We start from the raw sequence: 24,940 nt of genomic DNA on the forward strand, positions 1-24,940 counted from the left end.
GGAAGGGGGAGGATAGCTCATGCTTTGATTGGAGGAGAGCTCCTCGGGGGCGGGGCTATCGTAAGCTGCAGGGCGAGCGGACAGCTGCGGAAGCGAAGCCGGGCGACGAAGCGGGAGGGAGGCGGACACGGAGGTACGCACAGAGGCACAGCAAGCAGTAAAGAGAGGGGGAGGAAGGAGGAGGAAAGAGAAGGGACAATGGGTGAAGGATAAAGGGAAGGAGAAGAGATTAAAGCACAGGAGAAAGACATGGTAGACAGGTATAAAGAAGGTATAAGGTATAAAGAAGAAATGAGGAAGGGGAGAGAGAAGAGAAGCAGCACCGTTATAAGAAATGCAGAAGTGGAAAGAAGCGGCTCATCAGTCAGCCCGGAGCAAATGCTTAATGTTCTCCTAAGACGACAGATAAGAGCAACAACTCGAGGAGACTGCGAAGTGACGCACCGGCAAACACCATTCGGCCAAAATGTCCTCTCAGTACAGGGCTGTGTAAAATGGAATGGACTTCCTCTGCATATAAGGGAATGTGCTAGATTGTCCTCTTTTAAATACAATCTGGAAAAAATGGTTGCTTGAAAACCAAAGCTGCAACCATTCATGATTATTTTAGGTGTATTTATTTTGTATGCTGCGTGAGAGAGATTATTAGAGTAAACCTACCCTAATAATAGTTTTATCTAATAGTTTTTTATTTATTATTCTTACTAGTCTTATTACGTTTGAAATGTACTAGGTATTTGTATGCTATGTCCTGTAAGTTTTGCTAAATCTGGTATATTTACACTACATTTATAATCAATATACACTGTCCCGACCAAATAAACGAATGAATAAAAAATAAAAGAGACAACGAAAGATACTGGCTTGTGGGGCAATTAACTGTAATACAAAATAAATCGTCACTTTCGTTGACCTAGACTGAGAGCCATGATGATGCTGGTGTGTCAAGCTGCCACAGGGAGGCAGCAGAGAGCCGAGGCAGCACACAGAGGTTGGAGCCAGGCAGCCACTGCACAACATGGCCGCACACTAGTCCTACTTTAGATCTAGCATTTTCTCTACATCGTCTTACTGATCATCAGTGTTAGTGTTTTTGCACTGATAATGTCTTGGTCAAGGGACTCAATAGTCTCAAATTTTATAATTTTTAATGACAAGCCTTCAAGCAAAGTCCTGAAGGTCAACTTAACCTGCAAATAACGTATAAAAAAAAATTAACCCCCTTTTAGCATCTTAAGTACTTATAAGTGGCGCGGATTCGCTGAAGCTTCACAAAAGCGGGGGCCTCTGACCCATTTCTTCCCACACACACACACCATTAGCAGAGAAGGCCTCGCGCTGCAGTACCTTGTCATAGTAAGAGCTGCGTTCCATGGGGGAGTCTTTGTGGAGCTGGTGCCGAGGCCCAGGGTTCTTCCCCATGCCTCCACCGAAGTCTCCCATGCCACCCCCCACCTCCATGCGCTTGTCCTGCATCATCCCACCACCGGGCTTCATGGAGTCGTCAGCAGAGTCTCTCTGGAGGAGACGACGGAAAACACAAGACAGTGAACGGGAGATGCATCGCATGCTCAACCACACAAATGACGGGGGGAAATGGGGGAAAGGAGAGAAAGATCAATGAAAAAGAGACCCTAAGACGGAACTTACGTTGAAGTTCATGTTGTTGAACTGGTTCATGAAGGGTTTCATCCAGGAGTCTTCCTGCTTGTTCACCGGTTTGTTCATCTAAAAACACAACATGACAGACAGTAAGCATTTTAAGCTACACATGCCACCCGCGTAGCTTGAGCTAGTCTTTCTCTTCTTGTGTTTTCCCTTAAAGATTTGCAGTGGCATTTCTCAGAAAAAGAAAAATAAACTTCAAAGCTCAGATCCTGTGCATGTGCGTTATGAACATCAATGGCAGTCGTGACAGTAAATATCAGCCACCTATATATATATATATATATATATATATATATATATATATATATATATATATATATATCAGGTATGTTGTGCAGATAATTAAGGGCCATTACTGTACCAATGTAGCATAACATCATAACCAATTTATACATAGTCTTGTCATACAGTCATACGAAAATAATTATGTGTTATAATGTGTCAAACTGACTTGTGTGAGCACAGTTTAAAAAAAAAAAAGATACTGTTAAAACAAAAACAAACGTGTGACTAAGCATTAATTCAGTCAAGCCAGCAGATTGCTTTCCCAGTATATCTAGTGGAGACATTGCCTATATATTGGCAGGAATAGGGATACTGCGTATCTGTGCATTCAAATATGAGAACCAATCAAAATATACTCAAATATATACACGAATATTGAGCAGCATCAGATGACTGACCACCAGCCTGACCTGAAAATCCCTGTGGCTGTGTGTCTGGCTGTGCTGTGGGAAAGAAATACTACATTCTGTGGAATGCCTCTTCTCCTAAAACATTCTTTTAACGACCCAAGTCTGTTATTTCAGGCCAGGGCCGAGACCAGCCGTGTGGGTAGTGGGTACCTTGTTGGGGCCTTTGTGTTTGTAGTTCCAGGTGTTTGGGTCGTTGCTGCGGTTGTCCTGTTGGCTGGGCGTGTTGCTCCACATGCCGATCTCCACCTCCTCCTCCTGGTCCCAGCTGCTGGAGCCGTCCTCGCCACCGCACCACGTCTCCATGGGCTTGGAGCCCGGGTTCATGCCGCCCGGGTTCATGCCGCCCGGGTTCATGCCCCCCGGGTTCATGCCCCCCGGGTTCATTCCCCCCGGGTTCATGCCGCCCGGGTTCATGCCGCCCGGGTTCATGCCTCCCGGGTTCATGCCGCCCGGGTTCATGCCGCCCGGGTTCATGCCGCGTGGGTTCATGCGCGCAGGGGCCTTGTGCTGGCCGCCCCATCCGCCGGACTGAGACTCCCGGCTTTCCCTGTCGGGGTCTTGCCAGGTGGAGCTGCTGTGGGTGGAGCTGCTGTGGGTGGAGCTGCTGTCCATGGGCTTCCCCCAGGCTGATGTTCCGTTGTCCACAGACACCGGAGGAGGACCCGGGGTAGGCTGAGGCTCCCGGCTCCAGGAGGACGAGTCCTTCTGCTGGGGGTAAAGATCACCCCAACCTGGAGAGACGACGAGATGAAGGAAGGGGAGAGAGGAGAGGACAAATTACAAGACGAAACGGGAAGGAATAGTAGACAGCATGCAGAACAATGTGTTACTGTACACAGTGCACTTGTGAAAGTTCATGAAAACAAGACAAGCCATACTGTAAACTCTCAATGGCCAAACAACCGTTGTTACCGCTTTTACATATTTGTATTAATCTCATCTGAAATCATCTCCAGTCTCATCCCCATCTGTCTTATTATGTCTATTCATATCTTGGGACAACATGAGACTTTCAGAATTTCTGGACACACATTTGTTTTCAAACTTAAGCAAACCACTGAAGCCTTTAATGTTATTGTGGACCTCTTAATTTCCAGTACAACTTGAAAGGGTTCACACTTAACTCGAGATTTCGAAGAAATCACAGTTGGCGGAGGACAATATAAGAGGTTAAAATGCATACAGAATCGCCAGAAATATATTGAATGATTCTTGGTGTTTCTGTCGCCTGAAGCAACGCTTTGCTTCCGTGTTGTGACGTCATTGAACATTGTTGCTCCTTCCATAATCTATCTCTAGCGCCGTTTTTCTCTGAATTGACGTGATCATACAGAACATTGATGTTTTAGGAGCTCAATCAAAAATAAATCTGCACGACCTCGTGCTACTATATTAGCGCTTCTGACAAAAGCGAAAGTAACTAGCGGCCGCCCCGGAAATGACAGATTACTTCCGGTTCACTGAATCAGCTTTTGGGCTCTTCAAAATAAGACCTCGCAGCTGAAAAGTGTGCAGTGACAGATCTAACCTTGATCCTTAACGGTGGCGAGGAAAGAGTTAAAATGTATTCTGGCGAGGAAGCAAAAAAAAAACCTAGTTTGGAATATTGTTGTAGTTATTAATAATCTTGACTGCTTCAGTTACAAAAAGACAAATTGTTGTTATCGCCACTAGTTAAGTACAAAATGCATGGTCTGAAAGGAATCTCAATTTCTATTTCTTCCATCCACCACTGCTTATAACAACAAGGAGAACACGTTTTAGAATATATATAGACTAGATTTATATATTCCATTTTGTGAATATGGTTACTTGGATAAAAAGGTCTAAAAATCAATACTTGATCTTCCAGACGGAGTGCAATATGCTGGTAAGATTGTGAGCTGCAATCTGACTTCAGGCCACGGAAATCCAAACTGGAGTGCAGACTGCAGAGCTGCCAAGAGTGACCCTATGATCACATCCCTGGGGAACCCTACAGGTCAGGAGCAACTGTGTGTGTGTGTGTGTGTGTGTGTGTGTGTGGCATCAGGTGTTTGTGTGCCTGCCAGTCTGCCCCACTACACATTTCTTCCCCGTCTTTAGCACCTTCCCCCTCCATGGAGGCGGTGGGAGCATGCCAGGGATGCCTCCCAGTATAAATAGGACCCATCATGGGGCCTCCCAAAGGCTCCAGTGTCTCTCATGTGACTGAGCGCATGCAGGCACGCAAAAAAATACATACACTTTTTGCGTTTTGAGACATGCACACGGTATAGTAGTCTGTAACAGTAGAGAGAGCATGTGTCTTCTTCCTCCTCAGCGACAACTAAACAAATCTTTGACAGTGACGCAATATGCTAATTTAAACGATTCAACAACAAAAACAAGGCAGGATCTGATAACAGCGAGGCTTTCCCTGTGTAATCTGTACAAATATAAATAACACGATGTGTGTAGTGACAGACGCGTCAGTTATTTGGTTATGGGCTGTTGAATAAAGCTTATTTTAACCAGGGGCGCAATCTGGGAAAGGAATCTGAGATAAAGGCACTTGAAAAGATGTTTACAACAATGAGTGGGTGCACACTGCCATCATCCGTCATGTTCCGCCATCTATCATAAACGAATATAAAAGACCACTTTGACGTAGATCTAAGTCATCTGTGCTCATCTGCGCTCTGATCTGGTCAACAGCGGTGAAGGTGTTAAGATACTAAGGATGTATCAATGACGTCACTGTCATACTATAATTACAACATTTTGACATTACATTGCAATGTTTCAAAGACAGTGCACACTGCTTTTGTTGTGTATTGTTGTTGTCTTGAGTTATATTAACATAACATGAGGAACACACTCAAACTTTTATTATTGACTCTAAACTGTGACTCCTCCTCTTCCATCAACTGACATGCTCTATCTCCCAAAGCCCCATAGCCCACAACGCCCCTTCGAGGCACACATGTACCATTACAGTTGAACGATGCGTACTCGTGTACGGAATAATCATGGCCAATGTGAATGCTGGCCAGCGGGCAATCGTACTCGGGAACGGTTCGAACCAAATGAGACCCAGCCTGAAAGCACCCTCAGACAGGAGATTTCAGTGGCACAAATTTACCAAAGAAACGTTTCCAGAAAATAAATTTTAATTAAGGCAGTAATTGCAACAAATATATGCCTCTCTAACAATATAGGTCTTTGCCGTTTCCCTTCACAATAATGGCTTGTTCTTACCCTTGGCCATTTCCCTTCCATACTGGTTAGCTCATTTACCTTGCTGCTACGGCTTGCTAGCTACCAGCCAGTCACCTTGAATAACCCTACTCCTCCCTCCCGCTCTGATTTTGGCTGTAGAAAACTTGCTCGTCTATAAACCCAACCCAACCCCCGTACCCCTGCCCCCCCTAGAACAGTTTCTCTTGCTGACAAAGATACCAGTACTCATGTCGCTCCCCCCCTCCCTGTGCTGCTTTCAGTCCCGCATTCTCTCTTTAGCTATGTCTGTCTGTCTGTCTGTCTGTCTACCTCTCTCTGGAACCCTCTGCTTTTCATTCTCTCTTTAGCTATGTCTGTCTGTCTGTCTGTCTGTCTGTCTGTCTGTCTACCTCTCTCCCCTCACTCACTCTCTCTGGAACCCTCTGCTTTTCATTCTCTCTTTAGCTATGTCTGTCTGTCTGTCTGTCTACCTCTCTCCCCTCACTCACTCTATCTGGAACCCTCTGCTTTTCATTCTCTCTTTAGCTATGTATGTCTGTCTGTCTGTCTGTCTACCCCTCTCCCCTCACTCACTATCTGGAACCCTCTGCTTTTCATTCTCTCTTTAGCTATGTCTGTCTGTCTGTCTACCTCTCTCCCCTCACTCACTCTCTCTGGAACCCTCTGCTTTTCATTCTCTCTTTAGCTACGTCTGTCTGTCTACCTCTCCCCTCACTCACTATCTGGAACCCCCTTCTTTTCACTCTCTTTAGCTATGTCTGTCTGTCGGTCTGTCTACCCCTCTCCCCTCACTCACTCTATCTGGAACCCTCTGCTTTTCATTCTCTCTTTAGCCATGTCTGTCTGTCTGTCTGTCTACCTCTCCCCTCACTCACTCTCTCTGGAAGGAAGCCTCTGCGTTTGAGGCCAAACAAAGGCTTGTGTTTCTGCCGTTCACAGCGAAGCAGACAAGGAGAGTAAAATAGAGCGAAAAGTAAATGAAAGAAAAACCAATGCTCTTAGCATTCCAGAGGGATGACTCAACCTACATTACAAAAAACTGTAGCTGGCTGTTTGTGTGTGCATACCCGTCTGTGACACTTTGTGTATCCCTGTGAGTATTTTGTAGGAGCTGCCGGGCAATCATTTTTGTTTTCACTGTCAGTAAATCAGAAATGAGGACTAGAAATGTACTTTTCGCTGCAGCACCAAAATCTCCACTACATTTATTTGAGAACAAAATGCGAATGATCTTTTCAAATATTTTTGCTTGCTAGCCTCTCTCGTTCATTTGAAGTAACCATTTTCCAGTAACTACCAACTATATTTCAAACAATAATTTGATCCACAGAACGCAATTTACATCAAGATCAGTATCTCATGCCAAGGTGGGAATTATTATTATTTTGTTTAAACCAAGTTAACACCTTGGTTGGATTTTGAGCCAGAAGAAAGCATGTCACATCAACTCACGCCCACATGTTCCTGCACATGAGCCACTTCAGTACCCCAACCACACCACAGTTAACCCAGCGAGCTTCCTTCACCAATGCATAAACCAAGAGAAAATGACTACAGCAGTTATGTTTGCATTCATTTACCAATACCAAGAATGCTCTTCATTTCGCTTTTAAATTGCCATCAAAATGTGTGAACACTCGCACTTAAGACATTTCTAGCCAATATGCTTAAGGAGCATCCTAGCCATTACAAGGAAATCATTCGTCCACGCTCGTATTTAAAAATAGACGCAATGCACTACACAGAAACGCAGAGATCCAGTCGTTTCATGGCAACAAAATCCAGCGGCACGGTGAAAAAAACCCACTAATGGTCCTTGTGATGATTCAGAGGCGAGCGCAAAAAGCAGAAAAATCAACAAACGTGTTGGAGGTGCCCACAGGCTAAGAACACAAGACGCCCACAGAGATAATGATGCCAACCGCATCTGACCCGTGTGGGGGCTTGGAGTGCAAGGTCACACAAAACCAATTGTGAGTCAGCCGTCATTGTACTATTACCAGCGGTGTGCATGATATGTGTGCACGTGTCCCTGCCACGTGTACATTTACACTTGCTTTAACCCATTCTGACCTGAGATCAGATTCATACGAGGTTTCCACTGGACACACACTGGTCTGATGAACCCATTCTGACCTGAGATCAGATTCTTAAAAATGTCAGTCGTTCTTCGATTTTTCAAAAATAGCAGACCTACAAGCTCGTAGCGCGCCACTCGGTGGCGCGCTATGAGCTTGTAGATCTGCTATTTTTAAATAGCTAAAGCATAACATGATGGTAACACCAAAAGGGGTTCCCGTTCAGAATGGGTTAATACTAGCTTGTTTCTGTGCGTTGTGTTATAAAAATAGTGAAAATGTGTGCATATGTATACTGTACATTGTAGATCAACACACACATGTAAATATTAGGGAAGAAGATGCTTATGAACATAATTTGCTAGTTTGACCACTTCAAATGCTCTCCAATGTCAAAAATAATGACGCATTGAGAGCTTGGCTATTTTCAGTGTGCAACATGCTTCCATAGAGGACATGTCGGCTTCTATGGAATCCCTCTATGGAATGAGTATTCCATAAATCTCACAACAGCATGCCATTTATGTTTTAAGAGTGTGTGAGTGTGTGTGTGTGTGTGTGTGTGTGTGTGCGTGTCAACTCACCAGGGTTACAGCTCTTGTCTTGAGGTGGAGGCTGCATGGCCTGAGGAGGAGCATGCTGCATGGAGCCCTGTGATTGGTGCGACTGGTGTGGATGTGGGAGGGACTGCTGGGAGGGCGGGCACACGGCCATGGGCTCCGGTTCCGATTGGCCAGTCTTGTTCCACATGTTGTTGCCAGTGTTGCCAGAGCTGCCACTGAATTTACCTGCGTTAGAGAATTGCAAACGGTCAAAGTTAGGCTTCGTGCAATCAATGAACACAATTGTTTGTATTTCCCATTATGTTGTGCTTTAGCTATTGATAAATAGCAGATCTACAAGCTCACAGCGCGCCACCGAGTGGCGCACTACGAGCTTGTAGGTCTGCTATTTTAGGGGGAAAAAATCGCATAACAACTGACATAGAAACATTTTTTAGAATCTGATCTCAGGTCAGAATGGGTCAAATTAAACGTACGTTTTCCAGGATCTCCCCACGCCGCCGTCCCGTCATCGATCTCCATCCTGCGTCGGATGGACTCAGGAGAGGGCTCCTCCCACCCGTTCTGTTCCTCCTCCTTCTCCTTCTGAGCCGCTGCAGGGCCCGGGATGGGACCTCCAGGGATGGGACCTCCAGGGACGGGACCTCCTGTCCAGCCTGCAGAGGAGAGGACAGAAATAACACAATGGGTTACTAACCTGACATAAAGTTAAAAATGTGTACAGTGAGCTGATGGTTCCATTTTGCAAGCACTTCTCGACTCATTGCTGGCTTCTTTAACCCATTTTGACCTGACCCCCTCAGGCCGGGAACCCATTTTGGGGAATACTGTACAGTATGTACAGTATACAGTAATTTTTTTGATGCTGCTATATAAAGATTTTAAGTTTTTCAGAAAACTTGGGTCAGGATTTAGAGGCCTAAATGGGTTCAGTGATAGCTCCTTGAACACACTAGGACTAGGTCATACCAACTCCAGGGAGAAACTCACCTGAGGGCTTGCTGGGGCCTTGACCTTGGCCTTGGTTGCCTCTTGGCATGTTGGCTTCAGGCCCTTTCCCCCAGTCAGAGGGGTTATTACAAGGCTTGGGACCCGGCTCACCCCAGTTCTGGGAACCGTGGCTGGGCTTCATCTGCTGTGGCTCCCCCCAGCCCTGGGTGCTGTTCTGGGGGTTGGGTTGTTTGTGAACGTTGTCGCCCCAGTTGGAGCCAGGGTTCATGGGGTTGTGGTCGGCGGTGTTGTTGGACCCGCCGCCACTCCCAGCCCAGGTGTTACCGCTGCCGGTGGCGTTGGCGTTGGTTCGGCTAGGGTCGCTCCAACATCCAGAACTGGACCGGTCACCGTCGTTGTCCCAAGTCCCGGAGCCCGCGGCTTTCTGGGGTTCTCCCCAGTGGTTGCTGGACCCTCCTCCTCTGGAGGGATCCCCACTCTTACCCCAGCCGTCAGACCCACCTCCACCTCCACCGCTACCACCCCAGCCCTGCTGGTGCTGTTTGGGCTGCTGCTGTTTGGGAGCATTGGTCCAGGTGTTGGACCTGAACAGAAACAATTAGGAGGTTTAAGTACAAGTCGGCAGACCACAATGGTGTGAAACGGTGAATATGCTCTTGAAATTTAACGAATTGAAGATTTAGCACAGAAATACCTAGCAGGGGGGGGGGGGGGTAGTATTGCTAGCACCAGTAACAGGGAATCGACCAGTACCTGTCATCCTTGTTGGTGTTGTTATGCCAGGTGTTGTTAGTGCTGCTTCCCTTGTAGCTGGAGCCATCGTCCCAGCCTCCCTGTGGCCCTGGACCTCCTCCCTGTGGCCCTGGACCTCCTCCCTGTGGCCCTGGACCTCCTCCCTGTGGCCCTGGACCTCCTCCATGTGGCCCTGGACCTCCTCCATGTCCTCCCTGTCCTCCTGGACCTTTATTGTCTCCCCAGCCAGAGTTTGATCTCTGATCTCCCCAGCCAGAGTTTCCCGCGTCTGGGCCTGAGCTGCCCGGCCCGTCGCCCCAACCTGGAAGCCAATAAGATGGTGATTTTTAATATTACCGTCTTTGATACAATGATGTATATTATTTTACCTTGATACAATGATATGTATATTATTCTACATAAAAAGAAAATAAATCCTTAAAACACAATATAAATTTTGCACCAACCTCCAGAGGAGGAGGACTGGGACGGTGCTGCCGGTTGTGCTGTGCCCCAGCCAGAGCCTCCGTTGCTGGGCTTCCTCTCGTCTCCTCTGGGGGGGGCCTGGAGGTGTTTGAGGGTCGGGGAGCTGACGTCCCAGGCGGTGTTCTGCCGTACCGGTGTCTGTCCCCATCCAGTGTTGGACAGGACCCTGGGGTCCACGTCTCCTCGGTTCAGGGCGGGCGGTGGGGGCGCGGGGATGGGAGCTCGTCTGCGGTTCAAGCCTCTGGCGTCCCTGTCCGTGTCCGAGCCCGAGCGTCGACCGGAGCTCTCTCCGCTGCCCTCGCTTCCTCCAGACCGCCCCCAGCCTCCGGGAGCACTTCCTGCTGGTACCTGCTGACTTCCTGGTGCGCCGGTCCCCCCTCCTCCTCCTCCTCCTCCTCCTCCTCCTCCTCCTCCTCCTCCTCCTCCGCCCGTCCCGAGGGCGTCGTCTTCCAAACTCTTCCAGCCGTTGTTGGACGAGCTTCCCTTACGGCCTCCCATGTCGCCGTGGCTGTTCCCAGGAGGCATCGTGCCCCACTCCCCGTTGGACATCTTGTTGTTGGACGAGGAAGACGAGGACGACGACGAGGAGGAGCCGCTGCTCCCCCAGGGACGAGGGGCCCCGGCCTGAGGGCCCATCATGTTGGCGTTGGCGTTTCCCAGCGCTGGGCCTGCGGAGCCCGGGGCTTGAGTTGACCCGCTGCCCCAGGGCAAGCTGCTCTGAGCCGGGTTAGGGTTATTGGTGATGCCCTGGTCCCAGCGCGGGGCCCCAGTGTTGTGGTTATTATTACTCTTGTAAGCAGCAGCCGAGGAGATTTGGGGGTTCCCAGCCTGCATTAAGGCAGGGTTTTGGGGGTTCACAGTGTCTTCATTAGCAGGGCCCTTGTCTCCGGGGTAGGTAGTGGTGCCCCATGGCGTACCGAAGGCCCCTGGGATCCCCGCCTCTCCATGGGGGTGCTGGGGGGCTGAAGAGGGGGTTCCGTTGGCCACCGGACCCCCGTTCCCTCCTCCGATGGAGCCCCACGTGGCGTCTCCGCTCAGCTGGGGCGAGGCGGTAGAGTTTGGTAGAGTAGAGGTCAGTGTGGCATTAGTAGTAGTAGTAGTATTCATCATCATAGTGTTATTTGGTCCATTGGGTTCAGTGTTAAGGTTGGTGTGCTGTTGGCCACCGTTACCACTGCTGCTGCTTCCCAACACCTTGCTGCTCGCCGTACCGTTGCTCGCCTCGCCGTCCTCCATTATTACGCTGCCATTGTCCGGAGCCGCCATGCCCCCCCAGCCCAGCAGGGAGCCCTGGTGGGCCTGTCGTGGGCTCTGGGTGGAGCTCTGGGGCCAGGCACCGTGGTTGGCGTTCGGGTTCGAGCCCCCGTTGATGCAGGGGCCCCCCGTGCCACTGGACTGGTTGCCCCACACGCCGCCGTTATTCACCAGCTTGCTGCTGTTGTTGCCGTGGATACCCAGGGCATTATTGCTGCAGATGTTGTTCCCGGACCCGACCATGGAGTAGCCGTTGTTGCCGCCCATTCCCATTCCCCCGGCAACCTGCCGGCCAATCGTGTTGCAGTTACCGTCTCCGTTCACCGACACGCCGACGACCATGGGGGAGGGGCCGGAGGGCACCGAGGACGCCGAGGTCACGGGGGAGGAGTTGTTTGCCGATGACATCATCATCGCTGTCGTCGCAGCGGCGGTGGCGAGGTTTTTCTCTGAGCCGATGGGGGAGCTAGACTCGGCGTCCATGCATTCTGACGCCAACTCGGGGTCTGAGCCCAACCCGCAGCCGGAGGACGAGGAGGACGAGGAGGAGGAAGAGGAGGAGGAGGAAGGGGGCCACACGGACGAGTTTGGGGAGGAAGGGGTGTTGGGTTTGTCGGTGCCTCCGTCCACTAGGACCTTTCCCCAGTTGCTGTTGCCGTCGTTGCTGCTGCAGGGAGAGGCCGGGCACCAGGGGGAAGGCTCATACTGCGAGTCCAGGCCAGGGTGCTCCAGACCTGGGGAGACAGCAAGGGGATGGGGGGAAATGGAGAGGATGTGGTTAGATGTGGCTTTAAAAAAAAAACCTGTGTGATTTTTGAGGGGTGCTCTTATCATCATACAGTATCATGAGGTAAAACAGCCCACTATGCCAATTTGCTCAGACACGGATGTAAAATTCTCCATTCATTGTCATTTAATGTTTGTGTACGACGGAAATCTACACTAATAGCTGAATATAGGAGGGGGCTAGCGCCCCTCCAAAATAAATCATGTGCGTGCCTATTTTCTGCCAAATTGAAAGTTCGGTACCTACAGGTTTAAGAAACTAAATGCTCAGTAAAGAGGATAACACATACAATACATAATAATAACATAAAGCTCCACATCCTGACACTCAAACTGTTAATCCCGCACTCCTCCCACTCCCCTCTTTGCTTTCATCCCTCCATCTTTTCCCCACCCCCCCCCAGCAGTCACGCTGTTCTAGGTCTTGTAGGCACCAGGCCCAGGCCCGGACCCAGCTGCCACCATTTTGTCTCCACAGCAGGGCTCCTAATGTCTGCCAGAGACACTGACTAGCAGCCAGGGAAGAGGAAGAGGGGAAGATGGGGCTGAGGAGGGACAGGAGGTGTCGGCTGAACAAAGAGAAAGGTGGAGAAGAAAGGGACGGTGGAGGGAGGAGAGTGCGTGACAACTGAATGAAGAGGGTAGAGAAGGTGGTTATCAAAAGAGGGAGCGGAGCAGAGGCGAGGCGAGGAGAGAGGAGGCAGGTCAAAGAGAAGATGACGAGGGACGGCAGTATGACAGCAGAGTCGAAAAAGACAAAGCAAGCATGAACACAAAGATGGAGACCAGTGTTTTAATGCAACCAGCATTGGAAGTGGGTCAGCGACGTGAATGGAGAACATGAGATGTTTGAGAGGTGAGGGAGGGAGAGAAGGGGGAGTGAGAGGAAGAGAAGAGGGGGAGGGAAGAGGGAGGGAATGAGAGGGAGGGAGGGTAGAGAGCCAGGGAGGGTGCAAACTGTGCCAGTTGTGCTCCTCCCAAAATAAAACAGCTCAATAATAGAACAACTTCCTGTGTTTCTCCGGCATCCGCTGAAGCTGCCAAGCTGTGCGTTACTGAAATGAAAAAAGTACTTTCGAAAATGTCCTGAATAATATTACGGTTGAAAAAATGTAAAAAAAAAAAAAAAAAAAGTATATATATTCAAAGATTTGTGCCGCATTTTCACGATTTTTCAAAAATAGCAGACCTACAAGCTCGTTATGAGCTTGTAGATCTGCTATTTTTCAATAGCTAAAGTATAACATAATGCTAGTTAAAACACCAAAAGGGGTTCCTGTCCAGAATGGGTTAAAATGATAAATACAGTTAAATCGTTATGCTTAGGGAATATGGTCAATGGTTTGGTTTCACAATCTTCTCCTTGATCTTCTCTACTCGCTCCCACTATTTATTCTGTCCCTTGCCTCATCGCACAGTACCCCAGGGCCCACACACACACACAAAATGGCTGCCAGAATTGCCTGGCAATTGTCCTGTTCACTTGCCAACTCTCCTCTCCCTCGCTCGTTGTCACCCTCTCTTTCTCACTTGCCCCCACTCATGCCCTTTCTCTGTCAGTGTCACAGGCACCGCTGTGAGCAAACCACATTCCACCGAGTTCAGTTGGCCTCGCGCACTTACAGAAACACGCATGCGGAGCTAAGTGTCCACTTTAGTCGGTCAAGAACCAAACAGAGGCCTAGATGGACAGACGGAGGAAAAGGGAGGGGGGCAGCAAGGAGGAGAAAGGAACATGAGAGAGAGATTTGGAAGTAGAGGATGTGTAGTCACCTGTTTGATTAGGAGAGTGGCTGACGGAGTCCCGAATGGGAGCCATGCCTGGAAACAAAGAAAGGAAAGACTGTCAGACAGACTGAGGCAGAGAGAGAGACACACAGACACATTGACCAGAGACATGGAAGGAGAGCGGGATAAGAGACAGGCAAAGACAGGCAGATCATTGACAAGCCAGTGAGTAAAGAAGCATTAGATACAGCGAGGTTGTACAGATAGCAGTGTAGTTTCAATACCAATACCAGGTGTTTTAAACATGGTTATAATTTAGCTATTGAAAAATAGCAGATCTACAAGCTCATAGCGCCCCACCGAGTGGCGCGCTACGAGCTTGTAGGTCTGCTATTTTTGAAAAGGTCAGGCCAGCAAGGACGTTTGGAGAAAACGTGACAACATTGTGTGTCACATCCCCCCTCGCTGCTTTAAAAAAGGGCATAGTTTGGTTGCGCGTTTACCTGTGATTGCAGAATGTGTCTGCGGCTCCTGGCCGGGCGTGAGGGCGCCCCCTGGCTGCGCGGAGGACACCTGACCTCTGGTTCCCAGGGCGAATGGGGGGAGCAGGTCAAAGGTCTCGGCTCAGAGGTCACAGCCTCAGGGATCGCAGGTGGAGGGGGCGGGGCTTGTCAGAGCGGGTGGCAGGCTGAGTGGGCCCCCTTGGCATCGCTGAGGATGTGCTGAAGAATGTATGTGTGTGGTGTGTGCGCACGCGCAGGGGGGAGGCGGCGTGGTTTAGTTTCAGGACTTTGCCTTGATATGCTCTGGCACTGCATATAGAGAAAGACGAGAGAGAAAAGGGAACAAAGAAAGAAAGAGAAAATAAGAGTGAGGAAAAGAGTGGAAAAATAGCCTGGTTAGCTAAATGATCAGCACATGCATTATGAACAGCTTCAGAGTTCGTCACAGACAAACGAACCCATCAAACATCGGTCACTGACAGCGGGCGAAACAGATAATACTCCCCGATAAAGGACGAGGCAGCCTTCTGAAATGAATTATACATCAAACCTCTGAGACAGAGTCAAGTGATGCGTGTCATTCCGTCTGCCTCTCGACACCGGTACATCCTCCTCATCACCGAGGGTCATCACCATGTCAAACCACTCGCGTATACACAGAAGCCCATCGATCTAGAGGTTCGAGGAAACCCTCATGTTGTCACTCTGTATATCTATCTGCAGTCCTTTGTATATCTCAACACATGGTGGGTGTATGCGAGGACCCAAGGACGTGCTGTCTCTGTGCCGACTGTGTGAAGTCGAACGGACCGAGAGGTTCTTCAGAACCAGTCCGCTCAAAATGGGACACATTCTGAATTGGCGGCCACACCCCAAGCGGGCTCTGCACTAGTATTGGTAATTCCACCCGCCGTCTGTGTGTCCTGACCCAGTCTGTGTGTCCTGACCCAGTCTTGTGTCCTGACCCAGTCTGTGTGTCCTGACCCAGTCTGTGTGTCCTGACCCAGTCTGTGTGTTCTGACCCAGTCTGTGTGTTCTGACCCAGTCTGTGTGTCCTGACCCAGTCTGTGTGTCCTGACCCAGTCTGTGTGTCCTGACCCAGTCTGGGTGTATCGTGTGTGTCAATGACTAAACGGAGCCACAGGTGTACAGGGAAACAATCCTGCAATTCCTTCTCTGCAGTTTCATTTTGCCTTTAATTTGACCTGAGATCAGATTCTAAAAAAATCTTCTAAATCCTGACAGTTTTCTGAAAAAGCTATGTTTCTATGTCAGTGGTTCTTTGATTTTTTTCAAAAAATAGCTTGTAGGTCTGCTATTTTTCAATAGCTAAAGCATAACATAATGCTAATACCAAAAGGGGTTCCCGCCCAGAATGGGTTAATTTTGCCTTGAAGACAGAGAAGAAGAGGCAAAGAAATGTAATAGAAATAAAAGAGGAAAAGAGATTGATCATACTGCCAACCCCTTCTTCTTGAGGTGTTGGACTACATTAGATTAAAAATAAATGAACAGACTATCTGAGAAAAGGAAAGACCAGCCCAACATACTTCCCCTTCTGTCCTCCGAGGTAGATGTGTGTGTGTGCGTGTATGTAGTTATGTACTATGTGTGCATGTGCTTTAGAGTCTAGATTAGCTGTACAATAGGCTTTCAGCTGGCAGCACCATGGCAACCAAAACCTCTTAACTGAGGGTGGGGGGGGGGGGGGGTCAGAGGCAGAGAGGAGAGAGGTAGAGACTGATCGAGAGAGAATGAAAAAGAGAAGACTGTAGTCAGAGTCAGATACACAATTGTCAGTGAAAGTGTGCGACAGTGAGGGTAATTTTCTTCTTTTCTGAGAGCAGGTTAGTCAGCAGCGTTAGCCTTTGAGTGCCTGCAGCAAAGAACACACGTCTATTTATAAACCCCCCTCAGTTCAAATAGCAGCTCACTAGCTAGCCCCATAAACACAACACACAAACCTCTGTGGTAACAAAGATCAACAAGTGCTTCATAGTATGCACATGTCATACAATGTCTTGTATGTATTATAATGCACATGGCAGTCGCACGTGTTACATATTATCCAACAATTCTAGCATATTATAATCACTTTGATTGTTCAACTAACCCAGATTAACATTTTTGTCCGAGCCATCAATAACTACATCTCTATTAGTTAGGCTATGTGCTAACTGGCCTGCTATGCTTGACGCTTCAGCAATGTTCCAGCGAGCTACTTCACATACGGACACAAAAAAGGACATAGACACGCCATCTTTAACCGGAGCCAGATTCCACCACTAGCTGGCTAGCAGCGATGGTAGCTAGACAATGAAAACTGGGCATCCGGCCAGCCTGTGTAAGCCCAGACATACAGAGGCTGGCTGTAACCATTTATCAAACCTCTGGAACCAATCAAAAGGCAGTCAAGACAATGATGTCATAATGTAGGGAGGAAATTCGGAGTCGGACGGGCCAAGAGTTCTTTTCCAGAACACGACTGCTCAAAGAACGGAGAGGGAACGAGACTCGAGAGGAAACACAGCCAGGCAATTAAATACAATGCAGCGCTTTGAGTTACACTGAACGGACGATGCAAACAGTACGTTTATGATGTGAATGAGCTTCAAGCATGCATGCAGCTGCTCATACTTTTGTCAATGTTCATTTTCTTTCATTATTGTAAATGTTTAATAATGCAAAACACTGTGAACACTAGCTTCCTTTCTACGTACGAAAAGGTATTATGAAATCATTATGTGTAAAAGGTTTCTAATTCGAAGGGGATATGTGAGGAATGAAAAGGTTGCATCGTTATGGGGGATATCATAAATGGTGCACCAAATGAAGAAAACGACAACATCTAGTCTAGCCACACAACACCACTCCTGGACAGCAGGCCTATGGCTCAGAGGTGTGTGTGTGTGTGTGTGTGTGTGTGTGTGTGTGTGTGTGTGTGTGTGTGTGTGTGCATGATAATCAGAACAGAGTACAAACTGTTCTTTTCCCCTCCCTCTACCACCCCCACCACACACACGCACACAACACACACACACACACACCTTCTCTCCCTTCCTCTCAGAGTGGCTTTCATAAGGGCCTCTGGAGCTGGCTGCAGCCCGACTACTAGTATCAACTTACAGAGGGAATATAGGGACAGCAGAGAGAGAGAGACAGTCAGACAGACATATATAGAGAAAGAGAGAGAGGGGGGGGGGGGGGGGGGGGGGGAAATGGAACTGAAAGGGGGGAGAGAATGGTAGAGAGCGGCTGTCTTGTCTGTCATCCGGGTTGATTTGAGAGGAATGCTGCAGCAGTTTCTAACTTGTACACAGAGAAAGGTCATCTTCCTGAAATCAGCAGCACAGGAATCCAAGCACACCACGTTCCCCACTTTTCAGAATGGCCGGAAAACTATATGTCTATGTCTCACTTCAGACTGGCTGGCATCCCAAATCTAGAAGTCTTAACGGCAAAGGAAACAGATTTTTGGACCACCATTTTTGAACCACATTCCTAGTTTGTTTGCAATGTGATTCATACATCTTACTTTTTTTTTGTGCTTTTTACCTGAAAGTCTAAAAGGTCAGCACCACAGATCAAAGATTTGTGATGAAGACTGGATGAAACGGGCAACTCCTTGAAGAATCGAAATACATACAATGTACACAATGATATACTGCCATTGCCAGACGACATGTTATACCTCAAAGCAATGTTTCCACAACGGCTCATGCCAAGATTCAAGCCCTTTTTCATGTGGAGTGATCTCTTTTGAAACAGTTTCATATCGTCATGAATCTTTGACCTGAACTGGCCTTATTCAACTTGGCCTCCCTATTTTGGGTACGTCACTAGTACCGATGTATGCAAATATTTAAAAGAAAAATACATCTGCATCGCCTTCCTTGGCTTACTCGAACGCTTGGCATTTTTTTTAATTGGGACTGAATGTCACTCTAGTTGATAACCTGTGGGGTATTTTAAAACAAAACAAGCTATACATTTTACATTTTCACATTCTTAAAATCATATTGCAATCTCGCATAAGCTGCAACTATGGCAACGTTAAGAAAAGGCCAGCGTCAACTTTCGATCAAAGTCCAACTAAATTGGACATTGAGCCCGGCAGAATCTAACCAGTAGAGTGCCATTTCAAACAGGCAGCGCTGTGAAAAGCCGGTCCTCAGTCAGCAGAGATATTGTTGTATTGAAGCAAGAACTGACGAGAGGGGTGGTGGTTTAGTTTTTGGTCTCTAGCGGTTATGTTAAGTCACCTGGAGAGGAGTAGAACACAGGTATATGTATGTGCGTGTCAGAGAATATACACATATCCAACATAAATTGGTATACTGTATATATATATATATATACACACACACACACACACGTGCATTTAAAGCAAATATATTGCTTTACAGTGAACGCTTGCTATGTTTAGAAGGTCACACAGAGATCAGTGGAGCATCTCGTCGGGATAACACCAAGCACTAACATTTTAGCCAGTGCTCTTTAATCAGCAACGACCTACATCCCAAACTTCTCATTGTGGGTGATCACCACTCTGACCGCCAGTCCTCCACACCGCCGAAACAAAAGAAAGGGCCATTGTGTCTGTGTGTGTGTGTGTGTGTGTGTGTCAGAACGTCAACTTCATGACGACGACAAGACACCATTCCAATTTACATCATTCCCCAACCACCACCACGCTGCCCCAGTGCCACGCATATTAATGAATGAGCTACTGCCATGGTCACGCCAATTAAACTGTGAGGACGTCCCAATCAGAATGTAGACATCACAGCAGCAGCAGCTCAGAAGGAACGGCTTACACACACACACACACACACACACACACACACACACAGTGTCACGCGTGGTGGTTAGCACCACTCAAAGATATTGTCAGGAAAACAAAACCCATTAGCTCATCCGATACTAGAATAGAGTAGGAGTTGGTTACTTCAAACTTCCAACCATGTTGAGCATTCCAAAAATCTCGACTGGTGACCTACTTTTGTAGCAGACAGTTACTAGGTTTAGATGATTTGTTTGTTATAGTCGTACAGTTGACTTCTAAATCTGCAGTTGAATAGGATCACGAAAGCCCAGCTTTAAACTAATCGTGAACAGGGTTAAATCTTTGGTGTTATGTTGGTGTTTAGATTTAGATGTTGTCAAGTGAGAGCCGAGGTGTTTTTAAGCCAGTATTTAGTGACCTCACTGGTCCCTGCAGTCCAGAGTTCAAGATGTTTTATGGCATCCAAGATCTTCTCTGCTTTAACCTATTTTTGGCAGGAACCCCTTTTGGTTTTAGCATTATGTCATGCTTTAGCTATTGAAAAATAGCAGATCTATAAGCTCATAGCCGCTACGAGCTTGTAGGTCTGCTATACGACTGACATATAAACATAGCTTTTTCAGAAAACGGTCAGGATGTAGAAGACATTTTTAGAATCTGATCTCAGGTCAGAATGGGTCAATGCTTGGCCATCCAAACCATTCTGATTCCACTGCATATGTCCATTAGGGTGCCTGTTGTTTTCTTTACCCAGTTACTCCAGTTAGATGCCGGTGCGAACTGAGGGTCATGGTGGCCCATTCCAGTTGCTATGCAATTACTGAGAAAACTATCACAGTGATGTTTTGCTGCGAGCTAAAATATTTTTAACCTTCAGAACAGAGTACTTTTCCTCAAACCCGTCAGATCCTTACAGCGAGAAAGGGGGGGGGGGGGGGTAGCTCTGTAATGTGAAGTCCCAAAATAGCATACTGATGAACACAGCAGTCGTGCAACGATTATGAATATAAAGTTATTATCCAGAGTGAGTGTGAGTGTGTGTGTGTGTGTGTGTGTGTGTGTGTGTGTGTGTGTGTGTGTGTGTGTGTGTGTGTGTGTGTGTGTGTGTGTTTATGTACGCGTACACTCACATAATGTTTGCATTTTATTATTATCCTGTCTGTGTGTGATCTCCTACAATTATAGCATTTATCTACTGTTTTTACTTTTTATTTACTGAGTTGGCAACACATATTGTAATGTTCGATTGTTTGTCTTTTTGCTTTCTGTATGTCCTTGTCTATTTCCGTTCATGAAAAATGAATAAAATTTAAGTTGAAAAAATAAAGTTATTATCCATCCAGTCAGCCCATGCAGTCACTCAGCTAACCAACCCAGTCAAAGTTACTATCCATCCAGTCAGCCCAGTCACTCAGCTAAACCAACCCAGTCAAAACAATCAAATTGGCCAGCAGATTAAAAAAAGAAAGAAAGTGCAAATACCTAGACGGTTTATACCTTTCAAGATGGGAGCACCTTTTGTGGTAGTTGTTATGTACAGTATATAGTAGGGGTGCACGATTATGAAATGATGACCGATATCCGATCTGCCGATACCGATTCTGACCGATATTATACAGAGGACCACAATGGAAACAAGCCTATAGGCCCTATGGGGCTGATTGGCCCAAAGCCTGTTAATAAAGTATTCAATCAATAAATAACCTATACTCTTTTCCAAGTGTCTGTTTTCACAACTGAATGAGTACACAAATTAAATGTAGAAAAATAAGCGTATTTTTACGTAAGATTTTACATCATATTTGATTTGGCTTTTGTTCTAGACTAGATTTACTAGACACTTTTTTTTTTAAACATTTTTCATAAAATAAAATAAACTAAACAGATTAAATAAGTATTATTTTGAGACCATTCCGATATGGCCGATATGGTAAATTCCGATTATGCTACTGATTAATCGTGCATCCCTAGTATATAGCAACATAATGTTCTTTTAACTTTTAATAAATACAAGTTTTTCAGAAAAATATGACATTTTTAGAATCGGCCTCAGTCCTAAAAAATGGGTTAAATTAACTCTGCTAGATTAAACTGAAGAAAAAAAAATCTGGTCAGTTGCCAAGTTCTATAGCAATTATTACTACCATAATAATAATAATAATAATAATAGAGCTAGAAATATCACTTGTCAGCTTCCGGGTCACAAACAAGGCAGATATGGGTGGGTGGGGGTTTAACTCTATTGCCAAACCTCACTTAAGTAACTCTTTAAATTCCTTTGGGCCTGCCCAGGCATGACCACATCAGCAAGACACAATGCGAGGGTTTGTTTAGGGGGGGCATGCGTGCACATACAATTGATAAATAGAGAGAAGTTCAGACACGACCACCAGTGTTCTCACTTTTTCCCTCTCTCACATATTCCTTACTTTTCCCTGCATTACTCCTTCCAATCAGTTTAACAGACCTATTTTGGGAATGCTCGTCTTTTTTTTAACCCATTTTGACCTGAGATCAGATTCTAAAAATCCTGACAGTTTTCTGAAAAAGCTATGTTTCTATGTCAGTCGTTCTTCGATTTTTCTAAAAATAGCAGACCTACAAGCTCGTAGCGCGCCACTCGGTGGCGCGCTATGAGCTTGTAGATCTGCTATTTTTCAATAGCTAAAGCATAACATAATGCGAAAACCATAAAGGGGTTCCCGCCCCAAAATGGGTAAAAGTGCCTTAAGTCAAAACATGGAGGGAAGCCGATTTGAAACACATTGAAAGCCATCGTGTGTTTGATAATTTGGGGGGGGGGGGCAACTCAATGAAGAAAAAGGGAGGCAGCAGTGGTGTGTGTGTGTGTGTGTGTGTGTGTGTGTGTGTGTGTGTGTGTGTGTGTGTGTGTGTGTGTGTGTGTGTGTGTGTGTGTGTGTGTGTGCACGAGTGTTCATCTGATTACAGATGCATCATGCAAGGGAGACCAAACTCGCATGTGCCCGAGTGACTCCGTGCGTGTGTGTGTTTGTAGATAAGAATGTTGCTCATGGTCACACCATGTCAGAAAGGGGCCTAAAAGGGGTCACACAACTTTAAAAATGAAAAATGACAAACCTTGGCCTGCGTAAATATGGCCTTGGCTTAAAGCACCACAATTGGAAATCAAATAAGTTTGTGGGCTTTGTCAGTTTTTATCCTTTGGACAATTTCCAACAATATGATGCCTGCATATAGTATTTATATCTGTAATATTTTATTTTGTTTGACGTTATAGTTATTAAAAAATGTCAATAAATAAACATCTTGATTTGAATTTCAGACTTCATGGATTTTAAGGTTAATCTTATACTATGCATATCCTTCTATATATATCTAAATAAATATTATATTAGTCTTAACAATGGATCGCTCAATTACTTTTGATTCATCAAATCTTCAATCCCCCACCCCACACACTCACTATACTATCAATGAACCCTCCAATGAGAGCTCTGTCACTAACCTTTCCCAATTTTCCACTATAAGAGTTAAATGAACACTGGTGTGTGCACACGCACGCACACACGCACGCACGCGGCTAGCTGGAAGAGAAGCCAAGGTCAGAAAGATAAGAGACAGCCTATCACACCAAGGGTCCACACAGCAGCAGCAGCACTAGATGGGAGGCAGAAACAGTAGTGGAACAGTAGTGGACACAAATAAAGGATATAATGTTTCCTCATGCAAACAAAAAGAGAATCAGAGACAGAGGAGGGACAGACCAGAGGGAATACAGAGACACAGAAAGGAAGAGAGAGAGAGTCAAGGGTTCAGAGAGCAAGGCAGAGAGTAGTTCTCTCAGTTTAGAGAGTAACAGTAGTAGGGTTTGTAGTTCTCTCAGTTTAGAGAGTAACAGTAGTAGGGTTTGTGTACCAGCAGGACAGGAGTGGAAACTGCAGTAGAGGATTCCCATGGAAAAACATGCCCCACGTCGTCACACCGCAAAGAACACTGACGCTATCGATTCAAAGCACGACCACACGCACCTAATAAATTAACCAGTGTGTAAGTAGGCAGCAGCCTACGCCCCTGCTCTGGCAAATATTCCGTTTGGGGTCGTTTGTTCATCACAATTAATTTGCCGTCTTCCCCATTAGGGATGTGAACAAGACGGCATAGACGGGCATAACTCAACATACTCCCTGAATGTTGACACTAGACCGGCGTCCATTAGCTAGTATGGACCAGCTACATAAACCAAACACGAAGACTAATATCTGTGACATCGAGGAATGTAGATCCGTTTTGAGCCACTGGTGACTCAATATTGACTTCCGTGGAAACAAAATGTCGTTGCTTAGCAATATTAGAGCAAACACTGCTTATATGGATGCTTTGTTGCCAGGTAACATTATCTTATTGATCTTTTTTTCCTTTAAAAAAAAAAAGCTTTGGGGGTTATCAGAGGCTTCTGCAAATATCAACAGCAAGCCTCCACGTAGACAGGTGACTCTGGGTTAGGTGTAATGGACGTTTTGTGTACTACAGTACTAATGGCTGCAACTGCTGATTACTTCACTTTATCAATGGATGAAAAACACCAGACTGATCAGGGTATTGCCAACTGATCAGAGAAGAACTGATGACAGTGAAATAGGGAGGTAGTGAACACCGCTCTGTTGCACATTGCCAACATATTACAAACTGACTGACGGCTGTAAAATGGAGTGGAAGAAAAAGAACGGACTGTGTATAATTTAACAAACAAGTGACAAACAGCAGATGGCAGGACGTATCTCGTTGGTCAATTCCTATTCTGTGGAACAGACTGAAATGCAAGACATTGTCTGATGGCCTGAAGCCAACGGCTTTGACCAGCAAATACAAGCACAGCTTCACGTTCAATCTTTACAGATTATCTTAAAGACTAATAAGATGGTTGTTTGAGTTGATTCCTTTAGTCAGAAATGTTAACAGCACGAGGTATAGTCAGACATTAAGACAAAAAGGAAACTTATTCGGGGCCTTTGGTTTATGGCTCATGCTAAGACAGTCGTGTCCATCCTCTCACCTGTTGTCCAGTATTTTTTGTTTCCCTCCTTCCTCGTCACTCTCTCTGTCTCTCTCTCTCTTCCATCCACTGTTCTTCCCTCTGTGGGTGGGTTCCCTGTAGAGACAGACAGCTTTTCAGCAATTGATACCAACCAGTGAGCACCTTACAGGAACACTCTGGTTGTTCAAGACAGGGAGAACACTTAACCACAGCACAACAATTCAATTCTCACCAATGAAGCTGATGCTGAAGTCTGAGAAACTGACTGATTTGGGAGAATACTTCTGCAGGCACCCGTGCACAGTCACCATCTATTCTACAGCATGTGCATACGCAAACACGTACCCAACACACAACTTCTGCTGTTACTTTTTTCCTCACAATTTCTCTCTCTGAGCACACTGTCTTGTCAACCACAATGTTCAATGATTCTTAAACCAATATGAAAGGCATCCTGTAAATAAAAATGCGAGCAGGGGTCTCATCTGTCTT

The 24,940-nt window shown here is 46.5% G+C and overlaps 1 protein-coding gene across 6 annotated transcripts in view; it reads right to left on the reverse strand.

Moving 5' to 3' along the window:
- LOC308324517 (trinucleotide repeat-containing gene 6A protein-like) overlaps positions 1 to 24,940 on the reverse strand; it is a 57,431-nt gene that overhangs the window by 18,060 nt on the left and 14,431 nt on the right. For 2 of the 6 annotated variants that reach the window (XM_080776569.1, XM_080776570.1), the window contains 11 exons: positions 24,467 to 24,562; positions 14,646 to 14,954; positions 14,188 to 14,235; positions 10,356 to 12,362; positions 9,910 to 10,210; positions 9,196 to 9,740; positions 8,682 to 8,861; positions 8,227 to 8,430; positions 2,514 to 3,094; positions 1,651 to 1,728; positions 1,348 to 1,518 (listed from right to left, as the gene is read on the reverse strand). In XM_080776569.1, the coding sequence (XP_080632695.1) occupies positions 1,348 to 1,518; positions 1,651 to 1,728; positions 2,514 to 3,094; positions 8,227 to 8,430; positions 8,682 to 8,861; positions 9,196 to 9,740; positions 9,910 to 10,210; positions 10,356 to 12,362; positions 14,188 to 14,233 (4,113 nt within the window). In that variant the 5' untranslated portion in view covers positions 14,234 to 14,235; positions 14,646 to 14,954; positions 24,467 to 24,562. Of the gene's footprint in view, positions 1 to 1,347; positions 1,519 to 1,650; positions 1,729 to 2,513; positions 3,095 to 8,226; positions 8,431 to 8,681; positions 8,862 to 9,195; positions 9,741 to 9,909; positions 10,211 to 10,355; positions 12,363 to 14,187; positions 14,236 to 14,645; positions 14,955 to 24,466; positions 24,579 to 24,940 lie in introns of all 6 variants that reach the window. The other 4 variants (XM_080776567.1, XM_080776568.1, XM_080776571.1 and 1 more) reach the window with 4 other exon arrangements.

The sequence above is a fragment of the Protomyctophum bolini genome, assembly GCF_963924005.1.
Source record: "Protomyctophum bolini genome assembly, chromosome: 11".
NCBI lineage: Eukaryota > Metazoa > Chordata > Actinopteri > Myctophiformes > Myctophidae > Protomyctophum > Protomyctophum bolini.